Source organism: Ictalurus furcatus, chromosome 26, assembly GCF_023375685.1.
Source record: "Ictalurus furcatus strain D&B chromosome 26, Billie_1.0, whole genome shotgun sequence".
NCBI lineage: Eukaryota > Metazoa > Chordata > Actinopteri > Siluriformes > Ictaluridae > Ictalurus > Ictalurus furcatus.
Window position 1 is genome coordinate 15,565,904 of NC_071280.1, and position 21,562 is coordinate 15,587,465.

Sequence of the window (21,562 nt, forward strand, 5' to 3'; positions counted from 1 at the left end):
TTCATTTACAGCATCCTTAGTAACTTCCTGGTCCGGGTCGTGATGGTTTAAATAATCTAAATCCAAATACAGATACCGATACACAGGCACTGAGTTACACCTATACTGTAAACAAACATATATATCTGATAGTTCGCAATAACCTGATGGAGATACTGCTAATTAGAGGAAAACAATATCACGTTCATCAGAATCTGCCCTGAAGTGAAGTGCATCACTTTCTTCACAGAAAATCCAGAATCCTCTGTCATGCCTATCTGACTGAGCGTGCCTTTGTCATGTCTACGCCAGAATCGACGTCCAACTACAATTCCCAGAATACAGCGCGGCCTACAAACATGGCCGCCGAGGACTACAACACCCAGCCGACACAGACTCTCTAACGTTCATATTCACCTGACTACTCATCACACGCACCTGGATTCAATTATCATCACAGCTACACTCACAGTATAAGCGGACTATCACTCCACGCACTCACTGTAAAGTTTTGTACCAGTCGATGCCGTACTTCGATTCATTGATTGACTTTCAATCTTGTTTCTGGTTTTCTCATTTTCCTGCCCTAGTTAACGTTGTTTGTTCATCGCCTGATCCTGCCTTTGGTTTACATCTCTGTTTCATTTGCTACGTTTTAATAAAAACACTGAACACTGCATCCAGCACTGCTTCCTTCCTTTTTTATACTTCCTTCATCTAACTACACCTAGCATAGCTTTGAGCGTACTGAAATCATGTCATTGTAAACTGTCATTAAACTGTCTATATACGTAGAGTAATATATTTTCAAAGAAATCCCACTAATATGGTCCAGGAACATCGTTATATCTTTATCCTCATCAGAAGTGCCAGGATTTATGAATATACACGAGTATACGTTTTGAAACAGCACTCATGTCTTCAGATATGACTACCGTTAGCTACCTTCGCTAGTCAGCTATCTAACCACTAGTAACCAGCTAGTATTTGTCTCGGATAAAAACAAGCGGGATCCAGTCTCGATCAGCACAGGCGTATTCTTAAACCATTTATTTAATTTATTTAGCAGACAAACTAATAAGCTAGCAAATGAGCTTAAAATGAAGGTTCTGTTGCTAAAAGTTTATGTGATGTTTCCAGACTCGGTTGAAAAAAATTCAACCCAAACGCCAACAAGTATCAGCCAAGAGGAGTTTACAAATCATCTTTTTATTCCACGGACACTAAGAAAAGCTCTGCAAATTCTTATCAAATTTCCTCATGTGTTGTGCGACAGACAGCATGGCATGTTAACCCAAAAAAAAAAGAACGACTTACCTGAGATGTTGTCGGTATTATCTAGAGCCAGAAACACAGAAACACGCAAACGGAAAGAGAAAAGAAACAGGTGTGAATAAGAAATACTAACAGTACTTGAAGCAAATTCACAAATTGAAAACATAATAAAATAATATACACTGTAACCACCCTGCTGAAAAAAAATAGGAATTGTATTGGTTTTAATGGAGACTGTAATGGTTTCTGTGGGTCTCTACGGCTAATTTGTTGCCTTCTATGGGTGGCATGTTATGTCTAGTGGATACCATTAAGGACCAATAATGGTAATGGTTTTACTGGATGGATAATGGTTGGTAATAGTAAATGCGTTTTGAAATTTTTGATTCGCGCTTATTATTTTTGGATCCGTGACCGCGATACTTTTGAATCCCATACGTGTGCACTGCTCCTGCACAGAACGATACAGGGAGAGTGGCTTTTCTAAGCAGCGCAGCTTTGTGGCATTCAAATTTACTTAATTTGCCTGCATGGAAATCTGACAAGAGTCCTTCCTGTTTTCGTTAAAGGTTACTCAAGTTCAAGTACAGATCAACACACGGCGCTTTTCACATCGGTAATCACAGACAACTATCATTTTTTCTGATTGTGGTGAGCACTTCCTATTTAGGGCATATTTGGCTCCGTGGGGTTTTTTTTCCTTCACTAATACTATATTATATTTTGCATGGAACTGTAAGTGCTTTTTGTGTCTTTTTTATCATTCACTGCTCATCTTCCGGTTATAAAAATGAAATAATATTTCAGTTCAGATTTGATTACTGGAAAATATAGAGTAAAAAAGGACCAGAGAGATGAGCGTATACCTCCAGCCCGACCCCCTCGACCAGGATCAGGTTTGTATCCATCTTCACCAACATCTAAAAGATCTGCATCACTTAAGCCACCTATAAAAATGGAGGATGTTAACAGGAGTGACAACACACACACACACACACACACACGCACACACACGGCATAGGGGACATACCTCCGCCCTGTGCTGGGACTGCAGGTTGCTTAGGATCTGCAGAAACATACAATGTCAAAGTATTAACAGTTTGGAGGGAAAACACACCCCGAGAGTTTTAGTAGAGACGTTAATGCATTGTTGCTTAAAGGGGCAGTGTGTAATGTTTAGCGCCCTCTGCTGCCTATGAGCTCAATTACATCAACACCATATCCATTGCCAAGACTTCACAGAATTGACAGCCCCGCCCTACCCCGCCCCCTTCGTAGATACGGCCTACGCGTCATAAGTTGCCTTTTAAAGAAGAGAGGAAGAGGAAGTGTTACGGCTGGGGATAGAGCTGGAAAAATGTAAAGAGAAACCTGAAATGAAGCATCTAGCCTGATCCGTTACATAACAATATTGTCGAGTCTTTCTTTAAGAAGGTGGCTTTCAATTTCAATAATTGTAGAGCTCTAGAAACACTCTGAAACAACAGCAACTGCACCTAAGCTGCAATAATAACATTAGAAATCATCACCAGTAAGATTTCATATTGTCCTCACTATCACTGAATTTGCATACATGGAGTGCGTTGATTGGTTAAGCACAAAGCCACAACAAAGAACTTGATAGATAATAACATTAGGAATTTAGTTTAGAGAATGAATTAATTAATTTTAGCACGTGCGTGTGTGTGTGTGTGTGTGTTTTACCTTTATCTTTAGGTTTTTCTGGATCTACAACAAAAAAGAAATTTCAACATGTGTAATCATCAGGATTATCAGTGAAGCAGATTTCTGAGATAGTTTCACAGCTAAAGGAAAGACCTCTGCTTCAGAACCATTTGCTTTCAACTGGGGCTGCAACAAGCAAATCGATAAAACCGATCATAATCGATAAAATAAGATAATCGACAACGAATTTCATTATGGATCAGCCGGGTCCGGGACGTCACTGTGGATAACCCCCGTCAGTGACGTCACTTCACGATGGTGAAAAACGCATTTCTGTGAATAAAATCCATCTGAAAAACAGCGTGTCCAAAACATGAGTGTTGTATATTAAGCGTTTCAAACAAACTCGTAAGTGTGTTAACGTGGCTCGTCGTGTCGGACGCTGCGACACATACGACGACACATACGTGTGCTGTTTAACGTGTTCCAGACGTGTTTTCTTCAGCGCAGGAATGACATTTTATACTTTTATATCCTTATTTGGTAAATCCTTATTTTATATAACATTTGGTAAATGTTAGAAATTCACGCCAGTATTTCTATTTGACATAAAGCCTCGTCCTGACAGCGAGTGAGTCTCCGTTAAACTTCACCGAACGAGCGCGAGTCCACGCGTACGCGTCAATCAAACAGCGCGCGATAGAAAGGAAGCGCAATAACTCTGACTAAAATATTCCCTTTGATCAAATATGCCTCATTTAGAACCAAAAGTAAGTGTGATTTTTTTATGAGAGCGGTAACTGTAATGGGGTTTGAACATGTCATTGTATATAAATGTAAGAAGTGTCGTACATTCACGGAATAAAGTAACGCTACTGTGTTCAGATGAGTGAATGTGTGTGTTACTGCAGAACATTCAACCTCTTACCAGTTAACACTTGGTTTGTGCTTTTCTTTTTTAGCATTTTTCATATAGTGATTAAACTTCTGCTTTGAAGCTTGTGGACAATCAGTTGTTTTTTTTTTGTTTGTTTGTTTTTAAAAATATAATGTGACTATTTAAAAAAAAAATCCTTTGAACAATGTATAGTATAGCTCACATAGATACATTTAATACCGTTTTCATAGCCTTCAATTTGCACAATGTTTGAAGAGGCGGGGGGTTAATTACAGAAATTAAAAACTGGCCTTTTAATCCAACTAATCGATCATTCGAAGAATTAATCGACAGATTAATCGAGTATCAAAAAATTCGTTAGTTGCAGCCCTACTTTCAACTGATTAGAGACATACAAGCAATCAAGATTATACCTGGTTGGAGAGCATCTGAAAGGTCAAGGTCTAGGAACAGAAAAACACAGAGAAATGTTTTCAATAGAAACACTCACATAATGTGTGGCAGCCGGTGAAAACCCCTCACATGGTCAGATTTTGACACTGTCCATATTTAAACTTTTTCTTTTGAAACATTGTCGATTGCAGACATTTTGTGAATCGAATCGAAGTACGTTTCGCTATGGCATATAGCTATCCAACAACGATCATATCGTGAAAATATAGTGCGTTTCACTAGCAAGGTTTTAGACATATTAAGGTAAACTGACTGCATTAACCATTTTATTAGTATAAGTAATAGTTCAAGTCCTTAGTGAGGTTCAATACAACAGCATGCATATTGCGTGAAACAGGACTTAGGCGAGAATCAAAACCAAACAGAATTCAGAAAACAAGGCTAACAAAACAATAGAAGAATAACAATGAACAAGATTTCATAAAGAACAATAACACGTAATCTAATCACAAATCAAACATAGGACAGGTGTACACAATAGGTAACAGACCAATGACAGGACAGCGGTGGGGACCAAAACCAAAACAAAGGCACATGTAGAACCAAAGAATCGAACGCTGCACTCATGGCGCTTGGTGCTACACTAAAAGGTGGAATTCGTGACAAGAAATAATAATATTTTGGAGACAAAAGCCAAGGCCAGGTTAGAAAGAGTGCTAAATAAAAACTGGTTTCTATATCGTTTTGGTAAAATACATTACTCTTTCCTTTTTAGTGAAAACCAGATTTTAAAAAAATTTTGTCATATGACGACATGACATATAGACATATGATGGGTTTTCTCAGACGCCTCATATTTACAACATGTATTAAAAGACATTTTGTATCCGTGTGTGTGACCTCACCATTTCCTCCTGGCTTGGGTGGTTTTTCCGCTGTAGACATGGAAAACAATAATCAAAATCATATAATCACTGCTCTTACACCATGCAAGCATTATTATGTAAGGTACTATAATTATGTATTATATTTGTTATTTTTAGACAGTTGTCAGTTGCACATATAGTACTAAATGCTCCTATTATGTCAAATAACTTGACTGCAATATGCCTTGAAATGTTGAAATATTGAATGTTGTAATTTATTACAAACTAGAGCTGCAACTAACGGTTATTTTCATAATTGATTAATCGGTCGATTACTATTAATATTTTTTATCGACTACTCTGATTTTTTTTTTAAAAACTTGATGCCATTTTTTTCATTTATTTAAATAAAATCCACAAACTGAGTGTTACATAAATATATAAATGCATTTATTTACTAAGTATTTATGCAGTATTTTCATAGACGTACAAAAAGCACTGATAATTAAACTAAAACCTAAATTAATAATAAAAATCTCACTTTCAGTGCAACTTATGGTTTCTATTACTCACTGCCTTTAGGCATATTGTTTTACTTATGTTTACTTTGATCGTAGAGTTTCAATTTGACATTACCACTACGTCAACATTGCGAGTAAGGAGCAACACGGCCTCGTTACTAATAGATCACTCCTGTTATAAGTGATCAAATCGTGCAAATACAACATATTAATGACAATAAACTTGAATTAAACTGAACCTTTTAAGCAATTCGCACCAATTTCCCCAACCCCTTGCACACAGTGGAGCATAAGTTTGTGCTCGGGCATCACTGTCATGATTCCGTGCTACACAAGCGCTGCTTTGTTAAGTTTGAAATGGCCCCCTGCCTTAGAGGACTTGGGTTGCACAAATTTTTTTTCCCCTGCTGTCACTTGACGATTACGCCTCCATCTGATGGTGGCTGAGGTCATATTGAGTATAAAAGCTAACGCTGATATAAACAGTAAACTGAAGAAATTATTTTTTGTTGACTCTGGGTGTTCTGCTAAAGCTAGCGGTGTCGCATTACGTGCGTTTGACGTCATGTGCCGTCAAAAGGGAAACATCTTATGCATCCGGTTGTTAAAAATACGTTAGTGTTCCATTTGAGATGATACTACCTTTCTAAAATTCATACACTAGACGGTAGAGTACATAGTGCATAGTGTAAGTGCATAGAACATTTGGGACACAACTTTGGTCTGTACTCTCTGCCATATTTCCGATGTCCCCGTGCCGTGCGCAGACACGACTAATCCATAATGAGATTTGTTGACAGCGATTTTCATAATCGATTATTATCGATTTTATCGATTAGTTGTTGCAGCTCTATTACAAACATTAGAGAATATTCAGCACAATAAAACATTTGGAGGTTTTTGAAATTCCTAATGTGAGACAGATGTTGTAATTTCAAGAGTGTACCAATAAATAAAAACAATTTAAATATATTGGAACTTTACCTGGTTTAGGTGTAGGGTCATCAGGCTCTTAAAAGGAGAGCATTACAATTAATAATAATTATAAAAACTGCTCTTTAATCTTTGACACAAGCAATTACAAAAAAATACGAACACAATCTTCAGAATATTTAAGAAATGAACTCATTACTAGAAGTATACTATTTCAAAACATGCTTCAGGTTATGATGAGTGTTAACTTACCTCCTAAGGCATCTGCAAGGTCCAAATCTGCAAAAAGAGAAAAACATTGTTTTCCATTAAGTCCAGTACGAACAGAGAGAAATGCTTTGTATACAACCTACACCTTTATTTTCCATCAGCTCTAACAAACTGGGAGGCTGACTAAACCAAAACCAGACAAGCTGAACTTCTTAGTCCAAACATGTATCCGTCTTTGGTTACAGGGAGGAGGTGGGCAACTCTTTTAGGCTGCTTTCCAACAAATGTTTTGCACATGTGAGTGTTCTTTGATTGGTCAGGGTTTTGAAAGCATCTGCTCGTTTTTCCTCTGCAGGTCATTCAGGTGCAGATGGATTTATATTAGGGAGAACTACCAAACTAGTGCTAACATAACTATTTGAACTCATATGGAAAATCTTTATTGGCATAATGTAACATCAATAACAACTTATGACATTTCTACAAGCAGGTATAATCACACTCTATAACAGACATACGACACAATAATGAACTTTTTCAATAGCTCAAGTAAAGCAAAGCCCTTTTTATACAATCTTAACACTCTATGACAGACATGACACATTAGTACCATTTTTTGCTGTAGTTAAAGTAAACCCATCCTCCGTTTCAACAGTATGACAATGACACGTTTTATAGCTACAGCTTTACACAATCTTCACCCTGTGATAAACTGATAAGTTTACTTTGAACACTCCCCTCCCCCATTCCCTTGTTCTTGTCTTAACACCTTTTTTCTCTTTGTTCCTCTGTTGACTCAGGTACAGACAGATAATGCCCCTCACCATTTGCGCATTCCTTTGTCTCCCTGAATACCATCTGCGCACATTTACATACCTTCTCGAATAACATTTGCCCGTATTCCTATAACCTCCTGAAAACCATATATGGTGGTGTTCCTGTCTTACATTGATATGCTTCCTTTTTTTATGCAAATATGTCTTTCCGCCTACCTAATCAATAGTTAACCTAATTAATAGTTGACATGTATTACTATATCTAAAATACAACAAGCCCGTTTTAACAATCTTCACACTATGATAGACACATGATACAATAATGACATTTATTTCTACAGCTAATTTAAAACAAGCCTGTTTTTCTTTTTTCAATCTTTACACTTTTTACGATTGACACATGACACAAAAATGACATTTTATTGTATAGCTAACGTATGCACATGCCATGACAGATACACGACACAAAAGTATTTACTTATTTCCTTATAGCTAAAAAATCCCTTTTTTTAAAAAAAAATCCCTCCTTTTTTTTAAAAAAATCTCTCCTTTTTTTAAAAAAAAATCTCTCCTTTTTTAAAAAAATCATCTCTCCTTTTTTTAAAAAAAATAAATCATCTCTCCTTTTTTTAAAAAAAAAAATCTATCTTAACTCTATGACAGACACATGACAGAATAATGACATTCTTTTTTTCTGTCAAACATGAAATCATATTTATGCCACTTTTGTGGCACAAAACTGTGTTATTAATAGTACTGAACTAAACCAAGTTACACAAGTTAAAGAAAAAGTTTGATAGGTTTGCAACAAAAAAGTTAGCTGTGAAAGGAATGGGCTGATTCACTTAAATATGCCAAGCATGCACTAACAATTATCTATAGTAACTATAAATCTGCATACAAACATAGACTGCCTATAGGACTGGTTTAATTGGTTTAATGTAAGATATCTCGGCATTAAATAACCCTTGTTTTGATTACACAGTGGTTTGGGGATATTATAAAGTGGTAACTTGGTGGAAATTGTGTTGTGAGTTCTGAGGCTAATTCTATGCTAGTCATCAATCTGCATGTTGTTAACCCACCAGAGAATGACTGCGTGGCTCAGCCTTGTACAACGCTTGACTCTGGTCAGGGTATGTATGTATGTCACAGCAACATCAAAACCACATCCTATGTTGCCCTAATTCAATTTAAAACTTAACCCTATACAGTGTTCTTGCCCTTTATTTGTAAATCAAATTCAGACCTTTTAGAGACTTTTGCAGGTTGCTTTTTTTTCCCCCTTTCCAGACTTTCTATGTTCTGATGAAACATTATGTTCCAGTTTTAAAGGTCATTAACTGTATCAAGAAAGGGGGGAAAAGAGTGAGACACATTACAGAGGCTGTGTTAGCGCACAAAATGGGATTTTGAACTAATTTAGAACCTTGAGTTTATATAACAGACACCATAATATTCAAAGCACGTTTTGCTTTTTTCCAGGACTTGAAAGGAGTGCCTTTAAATTCTATTCCCCTTTCCTGAACGTTCAGTACAAACCAGTACAAGAACCTTTCAAAACAGTGAAACACTAGGAGTACTGTCAGTGACGCGATCTTAAGAAAGAATTTGAATCAGTACCTCAGCTCAACTCGTCTACTCATACACACCCTGCCCCACAAATGCCACAAGACAAGTTCCTCGTCACTGCGAACCATTTCCATAATGAATCAAATGTTTTAAAATGCCCAAAACATTTTAGATCTGAATAAAAATTTTTCAAAAAGGCTACACATGTCTGATTTTACGACGCTGCTTAGGAGTGCAACTGTCTGACTGAATCATTTATGAAACCTGAAACCAACAGGCAGCGTGTTGAACAGGTTGCCATGGTGATGTTTGGCGGTTATTATTGTTTGTCTATACCCCTCAGTGATTAATGTTGACTCACTCCTGAAACTAAATAGTGTTTTTAAGGACAGGGCGAGGCTCGATCTGCTGAACAGCATAAAGGAAGTACAGAGAATATGGATTTTAACTCAACAATGCTAAGAATGAATGAAAGTGAGCGAGCATTATGTAAATCTATGTTTTACTGGATGCTAGCTATGTTAGCATTGTGTTGTTCGGCTATCCCATTAAGCCCAAATTTGGGGAAATTTAGCACCCTGTGAGCATTTCTTACATTTGACTGAACACATTTGACTGTATTTGCTTGTTTTTAGCTCAGAGTACATACAGAAACTCTGAGGAGTTGCTAACCAGGCTACTTCATGAAAGCTAATTTCATTAGCTTAGTGCTGGTTTGGAGTACAAACAAAAAAAATTTAAGGAAAGCCTGGACTACTAAGCACACAACTGTTAAATTATGAATACACTCCTGGCTAGGAAAGTGCTAGGGAAAAGGTTTTTTTTTTTTTTATCACAGAGAGTTAGCATTTATGTCTTATTTTCCTCTCAAGTGGAAATGTACAGTCATTTTCTTTTCAAGGCTAACAATTGAGTGCTAACATTTATCATTACTGACAGCACTTCTTCGACTGAATTGCGCCTCACGTAATTCACTTTGGATAAAAGCGCTTGTCAAAAGAAATCAACATAAACGCAGCCCGTACACAAACTACATTCGATTCATAGAATTATTCCACATTCTGGATATTTTTTTGGACGGTTTAAAAATGACATGTTCAGAGGTTTATGACAGAGATCTAGTCTTGTGCCATGTAAAAATGAATGGTCTCTGCAATTAAAGTAAAAAAAAAAAAAAAAAAAAAAACATGACAAGACCTCCATAGGCATTTAAAAAAGGAGAAGTCGATTAATGCCATCTTCTAAAAATGAACAGCGTACATCCTCAAGTTTGCGGTTTGGTGTTTGTGGGCATGAAGTTACAATCACGGCATTACAGGAAGTACAAGGCTTCAAGGCACGCACAAAGAAAATATAGAAAACTTATGTGTCCCTTCAGAATATATACTCTGACGGCTTATACGGTTAAATGGTGATTAATATTAGGACTGTAAATTAGACTACTAGGTAGTGCATTTCTGGATTTGGAGTCAATCACTAATTCATACTTTTTGTGCCTTTTTTTTTTTAATCAGGTCAGTCGTGTATCAGAGGCAGAAGATGATTTTAACCAGCATTTCAACCCTATGTGATCAAACTCGCACTGTGGGTGGTCATTACATTACAGGTCTGCTGTGCATTCTGGATATTACAGGTCTAGCATGAACATGTTGTATAGTAGTGTACTGCGGGCTGTTTCAGCATATATATATTTTTTTTTTTCAATTTTGCCAAATGAAACTTAAGCACCTGGCCCTGAGTGTGACACAAGTCGATCTTAAGCATCTATCTAACTGTACTTTATAGTGTGAAAGTCTGTATATTTTGTAAAGACAATACGGCAATTTTCTAATACACTGTGCATAATATACTAATACTCACTATACTAGTGATGCATTGGTCTTATTTATAATCATAAAGATTGACTTGCTAAGATATTTCATTTATTTTACCCCTAACCACATGCTGGATCAAGAAATTGACATGCATGTAAAACCATTTTAACAACCTCGCCAGCCTTTTACACACACACACACACACACACACACACACACACACACACTGCCTGATATTCTGTGTACGATATGTAGCTAAAAATATCTGTGTTAGGAACGAATACGAGAACTGTGTAAGAGGATTATGAGCAATTGGGCCTGAAATGATCCCATATACACACATGCATTGTGTAATTATTTAATTTAGCTTGTTCCTAATAGGTGATTGCAAAGTTGCCAGATTAAGATTTATTTATTTATCTATTTATTTCAAATTTGGCTGCTTTTGATTGGACTGGAGAGACAATGGACGGTTTTACATACTTTAAAATAAATAAATTAATTAATTAATTAATTAACCTTACACCGGGTTACAAAAATGGTCATTGGTAAAACCGAGGTGACTTGATCAGAGGCTCACCAAAACTGGGTTCAGTCAGCCTGTGCACGCTATAGCCTCAGAGTCCTGTTCTCGGAAGACAGGAGTACAACCCTGATGGGTTCTTCTGCTGTTGTGGCTCATGTGCCTCAAAGTTCAACGAGTTCTGAGATGCTTTTCTGCTCACCGTGGTTGTGAAGAGTGGTTATTTGAGTTACCCTAATCTTTCTTGTCAGCTTAAACCATCATGATGGTCTCTACAACTCTAGAACCTGTTGTGTGTGAAAATCTCAGGTAATCATCAGTTTCTGAAATACTCAGTCTGGCACCATCAACCATCCCATGGTCACAGTCACCGAGATCACAAGTCCGACCCCCGCCCCCACACCCATTCTGATATCTGATTTGAATATTAACCGAAGCTCTTGACCGGTATCTGCGTGATTATAAGCATTGAGATGCTGCTACATAAATGATGTGCAGATGTAGTGGGGTTCCAGTGAGAGTATAATGTAATCTGTATTTTTAAGCATGATCATACAGACACCATATAGAATACTTTTTTTTTTTTTTTCTTCCAATGGATTTAAAAATGGCTTCTATAAAATCTAAAACCATATTTAATAGGTTGAAACTTTTTTTTTTTGGATTATGGTGCAAGGACATTTAATTTCTCAGAACGATCACCCCAAAATGAAGCCAAATACAGAAAGATACCATATTTGTGTGCTTTTAACTCATGGATGTTCATTGTTCCAAACCTGATGATACTATTTCTTAGTTTGTGGCTCTAAACTCCCCTAAAACCATTGCATGACTGTGCATCTACTCGTCTTCTTTCTGTGTCTTAATCGTTTTATTTTTATTGTGCTTTATCAAAGGATTATCATTTATGAGAGCACCACAGGGCTAAACGTCCCTGGATTCGAAACTAACAGAAAACAATACATACTGTTGATGTGCTGAAGAAACTTTCTCCATAAATAACCATAAATTGGACGTTGGTGTACAGAACTTTATATGAGCATTAAAAACATCAGTTATTTAGTACGGGTGGGCAATAGAGCAGAAATATTTATTTCACAATACTTGAGGTCATCTTCACATGACACAATATATATCCACTCAACAACCACACTCACAGGAACACCTGTGGAAGTCTTTAGCGTTATGGTACACTATATTGTATAGTACAACCTTAGAATTGATACGTAATCTTTGTTGTCTTGCAGAATTCTAAATGGACAGCATTATGATAACAATAGATGTGCTGTCTTTTTTTCCACGCTATACTCAAACCAGATTGTAACTCAAGTGACTCATGGAAGGAGCATGCTTGAGGTTTTCCAAATATGTCAGACTCGCCAACGAGCTTCTACTCAGCACTCACAACTACTCTAGAACTACACATGCATATATTTTCTGTACTGCTTATGCTACACAGGGGCTGCGTCCGAAATGGCGTACTACCCTACGACACAGTCGGTGAAAAGCAGAACGCCAGAGGGGTACAGTAGTATGTCTGAGTTCTCAGTAGGCGAGAAACAATAGGCGAGAAATAACAAGATGGCGTACTGCTTAAGGCGAGATTTTGCAGTATGCAGCTGATGGACACTACGCGAGTCAAAAATCCCATAATGCAACGGGACTGGTGCGGACAGAAAAAAAAACGCATAAGGCAGTGCAGGCTCTTTTTAAGTATTAAACAGGACTTGTTTAACGATTCCCGAATAAATGGTTAATTTGTTGAAGGTTTAAACAAGAAAACAGCTGTCACAGCGTTTGAAACCTTTTTTATGATCTCTATCATGCCTTAGCCAGCCAAGCTAATGGTAGCAAAGTTAACCCCGCCCATATTAAATTATTAATTCAGTTAACTTTCCTGATGTGCATTTTGCCGTTAGTGCGGTTGCTTTAATCTGGTGGTCCGTTTAAATTTTTGTGTTTATGATGTTGAAGGTCACATGACAATGCCAACATGGCGGATGTAGTATGTATGGGATTGTACTCATACTACACACACATACTGATTAGTATGTACTGTTTCAATGGCCGTGCAGTAGGGACTGCATCGAATTCAGCATGTACTGTCACAGTATGTGATTTCAGATGCTGCCAGGGTCATGGGGAAGCTTGGAGCCTATCCCAGGGAACTCTGGGAACGAGGCGGGGGACACCCTGGACAGGGGGAAAGCCCAATGCAGGTCACAATCGCACACACACTCAACACTACGGAAAATTTGAATGCAAGTATTTGGACTGGGGGGGGAGGAAACCGGAATACCCGGAGGAGACCCCTGAAGCACAGGGAGAACATGCAAACTCAGCGCACACAGGGTGGAGGCGGGAATCGAACCCCCAACTCCGAAGGTGCGAGGCAAACGTCCTAAGCCACCCTGCCCCCTAGACGGATTTAATAAAAATAAAAGTACTGGTCTTAGAGATTTTACTTAAGGTGTGGCCCGTTTAGATTATACTTAACTTTATAACTTCAATGTAAAATACAGTACTTGAAAACACAGCAGGGAACAAACTGACAGGGTGTGTTCTAATAAAGCGAATTTCATTTGACAAGCTTGTTTTTTTGTGTGTGTGTTTTTTTTTTTTTTTTTGCTTTAGTTATCCCAAACCACGAAATACACTATTAGAAAGCATTTTTCCGTCCTAATGCATGCTACGGTGTAAAAACAGCCTCCAAGAATACAACAGTGTTCCCCGATGGTTCATTGATGTGGCCTAAATGTTTTTTTAAACACATTTTGACCATTTTTGGTTTCCATGTCAATGGAATAACATCTGTGAAACCATGCATTTAAAGTCTTATTGACTTAAATATGTGTAGTGAGGGGTGTACAAACTTTTGCATTATGCTATAGGTAAACTGGAACCACCCCAGTGAAAGGTACTTTTTTATTTTTATTTTTGTCAAGAGAGTGCATCATTCCACATAGTAAGTATAAATAGACCTAGTGTTATATTTACATACTGTGCAGTAACAATAAAACTTTACAGTAGATACTTTTTCAAAGTCAATTCCGTCTAACTTCTAAGAAAGAACTCATGAGCAAAGTTTCAAACTCAAATGCACACCAAAACATCTCGTGCAGAAGTTTGAGAATAACACATAACACCTACCCTGCGCTTTGGTGAGCACGAGCGCTCCAAAAAGTAAAATCCACACATAGAAAGTCATTTTTTTTTTGCGCTGTGAACAGGATCTCCTGAGCTGTGCGAATTGTAGGCACATGCAGAAGGACTTTATTCTTCCGAAATAGGTGTGGCAAATCAGAAATTACCCAACATTGCAGGGGCAACGAGTAATCCCAGCACTATTCTTCACTCCACCTCTCTGTGTAAAGCAGTAGTTTGGAGCACTGAGCTGACGCAGGGAAAATGTGGAAGGCCACAAGGATCAAAAGGTGCGTTCGAGGCGATGTCGCAACGTGTAACTCCTGCCTACAACCCAAGGGCGTAACCATGGTATGGACATTGGGGGGGGGGGATCTCCAACGAACAGGGCGGGAGGATATGCAAGTGAATGTAATGTTGTTGGTCAAAAACTGGAACTGACGTTAGCCTAGCCTACTTCGTGGGTGTGCAAATATCAAAAGTTAATTGACGTTCTTAAGAAGAAACCAAGCCATGGAATGATGCCTTCTATACTAAGCTAAGGTTACCTACTATTTAGGTATCTAGTTACTTACTGTCTGAAAAAAAGCTCGTATGTTCTGTTGCACTTTTCTACACGTGGCTGCGGTCTCCATTTCTTACAGACTGAGCTGCTAAAATATATCAACGAACTTGCGTTGAGTATGGGCGCAACCAAGTGTACAATGGGAGGGGGGGGGCACACCGATTTTCCTTAACAAACGGAAATATATTAAAAAGGAATATACATAAATGAATAGAATACATGAAGAAAAGACAGATCCGTTGGCAGGGTTCATTAAATGGGGACATATAGAAAATATTTTGTGCTGTATATTGGGTGGACAGATTGGTATTTCCTCAACAATGGGGGAGCATGACCGCCCCCAAAGGATGCATAGGTACGTCCATGCTACAACCTGTAAAAAAAAAAAAAAAAAAAACACCAAAAGTGTATTATATTTTGAGATGATTGATAGTTCTTATGTCTAGACTGAAGTCGAAGGGTGAACGTGCTTTTGCTTTTGCCGGACACAAACCGTGGAATAGCTTACCGATATCCCTTAGGGAAATTTCGACAGAATCGGAATTGAAATCAAAGTTTAAAAAAAAAAAACATATCTTTTGGCACTGGCTTACAATTGTTCTTAGAGTCTGAAGGTGTAAATTTATAAACGTGCTTTGATGTACATATTTATCTTGCATTGTGGTCTGTACAGCATAGCTGTATTGATGTACAGGTGCATGTCAAAAAATTTGACCATCGTGGGAAAGTTAGTTTTTTTCCGTAATTTATTCTAGATTCCTTACACATAAAGTGAAATATTTCAAGCCTTTTTTTTGTTTGAATCTCCATGATTACAGCTTACAGCTCAAGGAAATCAAAAATCCAGTATCTCAAAATATTACAATGAAGAATTTATAATACAGAAATGTCGACCTTCTGAAAAGTATGTTAATTTACACACTCAGTACTTGGTCTGGGCTTTAATCCTTTTGCACGAATTACTGTATCAGTGTGGCGTGGCATGGAGGCAATCAGGCTGTGGCACTGCTGAGGTGTTCTGGAAGCCCAGGTTGCTTTGACAACATCCCATTTATCGTGGAGAAATGAACTTTAATTAACTCTATTCAAATTTTTTGAGGTGCACCTTTATTTCTGTGCGGTTGTTTATCCATGAAGCAGAAATGTATTTGTGTATAATATATTTTGCAGACATTCCACCCAGCAAAAAAAAAAAAAAAAAAAAAAAAACCACTCAAACCCCATCCCACCCAAAGCCCAAGATTTAGGGTTAGACTAGTTAGCCGAAACAAAGACCAATCAGGATACTTTCACGTTTTTTTTTTTTCCACTTCACACCTCAAACATCCTGAGCTGGAAAATGACATAATTACAACTCGGCAATTGACACTTATTGCCCTAACCAGAAAATATATCATCATTGTGAAGCTGCGTGGAACTCATGCTGAATAATAGAGTTCTCCACAGCTAGGCAGATGGCTATAACAACAGAGATGAAAACAATTGCTTTTCATTGCTTCTTTCATTGTCTCATCTCTCATCCACTGATAAGATAATAAATGCATCTGAAGACCAGCATAATAAATGTAACGTGCATAATAAACGTGCAATAAACCCATCATCCAGAAGAAACTGTGTATGAAATCCAATCGCAAGTGATCACTGGAGACAGATGTTAATACCAGGTGTGAATGGGACTTATAAGCCCCTGTATGTTTGCATTTTTGTACCAAGACAGATTCTTTGTATTTGCACATGTGCTTGGTGAAATATAGTGATTCTGATTGTCAAATGTATGAATTACTCATTCATTTTAAGTACAGGGCAAAAGAATGGTCTCACTGCACAAACACGTCCACGTTCTTCTTACTTTTCACCAAGAAAGAGTATTTGTTATTCAGCACCTGTAATCGCAGGTAAGCTAATGTTAATGGGTTGAGTAGAGTATTTGTTTCAGTCCCCGTGTGTGTGTGTGTGTGTGTGTGTGTGTGTGTGTGTGCATAGTGCATACTAATAGGCCTAAATTACCATATAACTATTAGCGTGTATAATAAAACTCCATCATTAAAATCCAGTGAAAAAGTGTTTCACTAACAGGAAGTAATTTATCACTTATGCAGAATTACATATATCATTTAATTAATCATTTATTTGTTTTTACAGATACATCTGATCTTGGTAATAGTCACATTAGTGATACTAAATCGGGGGTTGGGGTGGGGGTGGGGTTATCTGGGAACAAAATTAATCTATAATCTGGAATTGTAATGTGGAAGCCCTGATATTATGTGTTGACAAACAAAGACTCGAAATTGTTACAGACAGACTTCCATTTGTACGTGGATGAATCTCAGGCGTTTTTGAACCTTATGGCCTTCCATAGCATAATGTTCCTGTCTGCTTCGGGCGTGTCCTGTGAAAGTTTATTTGTTTACTTCAGTCAGATCTTTCTGCCATTTCATTGCAGCCTAAATGCAAGGCATATGATGGCGTGTTTTTATTTTTCTCCATTTCATTATCTCTACCTGTGCTACACTCATGCTCTTTTTTTGCTTAATGTTATAAGCAGGGTATAACTAGAAGGACGCACTTAGTGACTCGAGTCATTTACTAAACGATTCCGTCACTGACTCGTTCACTGAGTTGTTCAGTTACTGCTGATCCATTTAGACAACAAACACCTGGTGCAAAATAAAACTAGTTTTTAAATTAATTTTGTGTTCTTTTATGATATGATTGTATGATTGCAGTTGAAGCTAATAAGACACCCCCCCACAAAAAAAAAAAAAAAATCATGTTAGTCATGTTATGGAGAAAACAGAAAGTGCAAACTCCTCTGATCTGAAGTAGAAGTTATTTTGCGGACAATTTTCTAAAATAATTGCGTTTCCTAAATGTGGGCGCATAAATTGTGAGATATCGACACAATCATCTGTGCAGCACATTTTAGTTCTGGACAGTCGACTGTGAATGACGTCACTTCCAAATACAAACACGCCCCATAGTACACTCCCACCGCCAGCGCTGATTGACAGGCTTCTGTGCAAGGCATCGGAAATCCAAATGCAAAGGGACTTGATATTCCGTTTCTCCATACCCGACCCAGAGGACGTGAAATAGTAATGGGGGTAATTGCTATGTTGATATGACAGGATCATAACTCATAAGACATGGGAAATGCAATTGCGATTGGACTTCGCGTTTGAAATTTGGCCGACGTGTGAACGCAAACGCAAACGGTAATTTGCATTTTCATTTGCATTATGTCACAATTTACACGCCCACAGTTAGGAAACGTAATTGCAAATACAGTTTGCAGCTGCTTTTAAAAATTGTCCACAAAATACTTCCATACTGAAGACTTTCCTGTGGCAGAAAACTTCCAGTTCCAAAGCGCTGACACTGGAGACTCCTTACATTAACATGAAATAAATGCCTTGTTACATTTTGTTTGTTAAATAACAACACATCCTTTTTAATCCATGTATTATTATTATTATTATTATTATTATTATTATTATTATTATTATAAGCCTTAGATTAGACTTATCCACCATTTTATGTCCCAGTCCCTCCAGGATTTAGCCATTTTGCGATTGCAGAAATTAACGCAAAATCAAGGAAACTCTTTTTTTTTTTTTTAAATTACCGCAGATTCTCCACGGATTTGCGCCAAGATGCTTCATGCGACAACATCACGGCGCACATTCAGCCAAATCCCTGTTCGATTCACATGCATCGAACATGAGTACAGCTAAAAGGTCTCATTTACCAACAAACATCGCTGTAAAAGGCTGTGCAAAACAATTTCACGCGATTGCAATTTCACCAATTAAAGCAGTTTTCCACCAAAAAAAAAAAAAAAAGCACAAAAAACTCCGCAAACTGCATCGCAAATTTCGAACAAAGCCGCAGCAAAATCAAGTCATTTTTTGTCCGCAACCATCACGGAACAACTTTGCGAAATCCTGTACGGACTGCTGTCCCCTGTGAATGAGTTGTAACTATAGAAATGGTAACATCTTAGATCGAGTGTGTTATTATAAACTACTGCTGTTATAGAAAATTAATCTACACCTTCACACAAGATTCAAGCATCCATCAGTGCTGTGGTCTAAGAACAAGGATAAATAATATAGTGACAATGTCTTCCTATTTCGGAAGGAGCATCTTTCACAGTCCTAATTACTGTGTTGGCTTGATTTGTGTGTGCTATCAGGACCTGGAACACGCGAATATGGCTTACACAGTTTACATAGATTTATAAATCACTGAGAGAAACATTCGAGACAAGAAGAAATTTGTCAGCAGCATCTCAAGGGAAGAAATAACTGAAGGCAGTGACTGCTATCAAGTTGCGTAAGGGTAACAGGGAGCAAAATAATGAATTTTCAGAGTTACTTGAATCTTTGGATACATTGTACAAGTAGAACAGATGTGACAGTTGAAAATTTGTTGGTTTTTTGATTCCAACGTTTATGTAAGCGATAGATTTTAATACATTTGTATATGTTTCTGAAGCTATAGTTTAAAGCCACGGGGGGAATGGTGGCTTAATGGTTAGCCTGCTTGCTTCGCACCTCCAGGGTTAGGGGCTTGAATCCCGCCTCCGCCCTGGGTGCGTGGAGTTTTTGCCGTGCTTCACGGGTTTCCTCCATGTACTCAGGTTTCCTCCACCAGTCCAAATACACGCATTGTAAACTGACTGGCATTTCCAAATTGTCCGTAGTGTGTGAATATGTGTACGATTATGCCCTGCAATGGGTTACCACCTGGTCCAGGGTGTCCCCTGCCTTGTGCCCCGAGTCCCGCGGGATATTCTCCAGGCTGTTTAACTGAATGTTTGTAAAACATTGCCAACTGACTTGCTATTTTGATTAAATATTCATTGAAGTACTTTATCCTGATCAGGGCCATGGTGAATCTGGAGTCTATCCTATGGGTGTAGTGCTGGAATACACCCTGGACGGGATGTTGATTCGTCTTAGGGTACTATGCACACACACGTTCACACATCTGGGAGCAATTTAGAGTCACCAATCCAGTAGGAGGAAACTGGAGAACCTGCATGGACACGGGAAGAACATGCACAAGCAGTTACCCAAGCTCAAGATCGAACCAGAGATTCTGGAGTAACATTACTCACTGCACCAGTGGGCAGGAGCAAAACTAAACCAAATGAATTTCCAGCCTCAGTATTTTAGTACAAGCCAGTAGGTGCTCAGATACAGTCATTATTTGTGTTTTGGTCTGATTCTGATCACAGTTTGGTTTGAACCTGGTACTTTAGTAGTAGTAGTATATATATACAGCGTTCATTTGGAGACCTGGGTCTGGTTTGAACACATTATCACCATTGTAGTGCACATAATTGCATAAAGACCTGTTGATTACTCCGGTTTCTTCTGACCCCTAGTGTTTGGATAAAGCAAACACAACACAGTGCAGCAGAACAGTGCGCCAGATCCTGAAGTGTGTGTTGAGCATCAGCTCATCTCCATCTCTCTCTCTCTCTCTCTCTCTCTCTCTCTCTCTCTGTGACCTTGCATGGGTGCAATCTCCTCAATCACTTAATCATCCACAAACCAACACAGCATTCATGGACTGTCCGTTGGAGAGGATTTACAGCTGAAGAACATTTGTGCATCGCTGTGCGCAGAGATGAGTTGATTGAAGAAAGTTCTTATCTTTCTCGTGGTCAGACTTTGGAGATTTGGATAGTTTTATTTCCTCAAAAGCAAAAACGCACGTGCTTTGTTTTGGTTTTGTTGACCGGATTGAGCTTCATTAGCCTATAGGTCACCTCGACCCCTGACGACGCGGTGAGCACCGGACGCGCAAGAGCGCGGGCAAATATATATATATATATATTTTTTTGTCTCCCTGACGCGCGCGCGTTGTCTGTTCCTCTGCAGCACGAGCACATCACAACGCGTCTTGGCGCGCGCCCATGCGGACGCCGCGGATTGGCTCCGAGCGGCTCGGCGGCGGTGGCGGAGTCTCGCGTGCGTCCGGCTCTCTTGAACGGCTCGCGTCCGCGCAGCTGACATGCAGTCCTTAATCTCTCCGGTGACCAAAGCGATCTTGGTTGCCTTGTTCATTTTCGCCATCTTGCTCATCCTCTACGTGATCCTGTGGTACATATGTCGTGACGTGGACTGCGACCACGGCATCTGATCGCGCGGATCGCGCGTGGGTTTTTTTCTTCTTCTTTAATGATTTCCTTTTTCTAGAGGACGCGAGCCGCCTTGGGAACGGGGATGACCCCGCTGTGGTGAGTGCACCATTCACCTTCTGCCACCAGCATTTCAGTGCATGCCAAATCAGAGCAACTCCACTGCACTGTTTAAAGATTTGATCATATTTCATATTGTGTGTGTGTGTGTGCTTTGGAGGTTATTTAATGCATGGTACATCCTTTCGAGCTCGTGCAACATTTTTCCCACATG

The 21,562-nt window shown here is 38.5% G+C and overlaps 1 protein-coding gene across 2 annotated transcripts in view; it reads right to left on the reverse strand.

Annotated features, from left to right (window-relative positions):
• cd99 (CD99 molecule) overlaps positions 1-14,793 on the reverse strand; it is a 30,256-nt gene extending 15,463 nt beyond the window's left edge. Inside the window, exons 1-9 of one of the 2 annotated variants that reach the window (XM_053615252.1) lie at positions 14,576-14,791; positions 6,783-6,809; positions 6,582-6,608; positions 5,116-5,145; positions 4,231-4,260; positions 2,959-2,982; positions 2,285-2,320; positions 2,121-2,201; positions 1,297-1,317 (exon numbers count right to left, since the gene is read on the reverse strand). In XM_053615252.1, the coding sequence (XP_053471227.1) occupies positions 1,297-1,317; positions 2,121-2,201; positions 2,285-2,320; positions 2,959-2,982; positions 4,231-4,260; positions 5,116-5,145; positions 6,582-6,608; positions 6,783-6,809; positions 14,576-14,687 (388 nt within the window). In that variant the 5' untranslated portion in view covers positions 14,688-14,791. Of the gene's footprint in view, positions 1-1,296; positions 1,318-2,120; positions 2,202-2,284; positions 2,321-2,958; positions 2,983-4,230; positions 4,261-5,115; positions 5,146-6,581; positions 6,609-6,782; positions 6,810-14,575 lie in introns of both variants that reach the window. The other variant, XM_053615253.1, reaches the window with a different exon arrangement.
• Between the last annotated feature and the right edge of the window lie 6,769 nt (positions 14,794-21,562).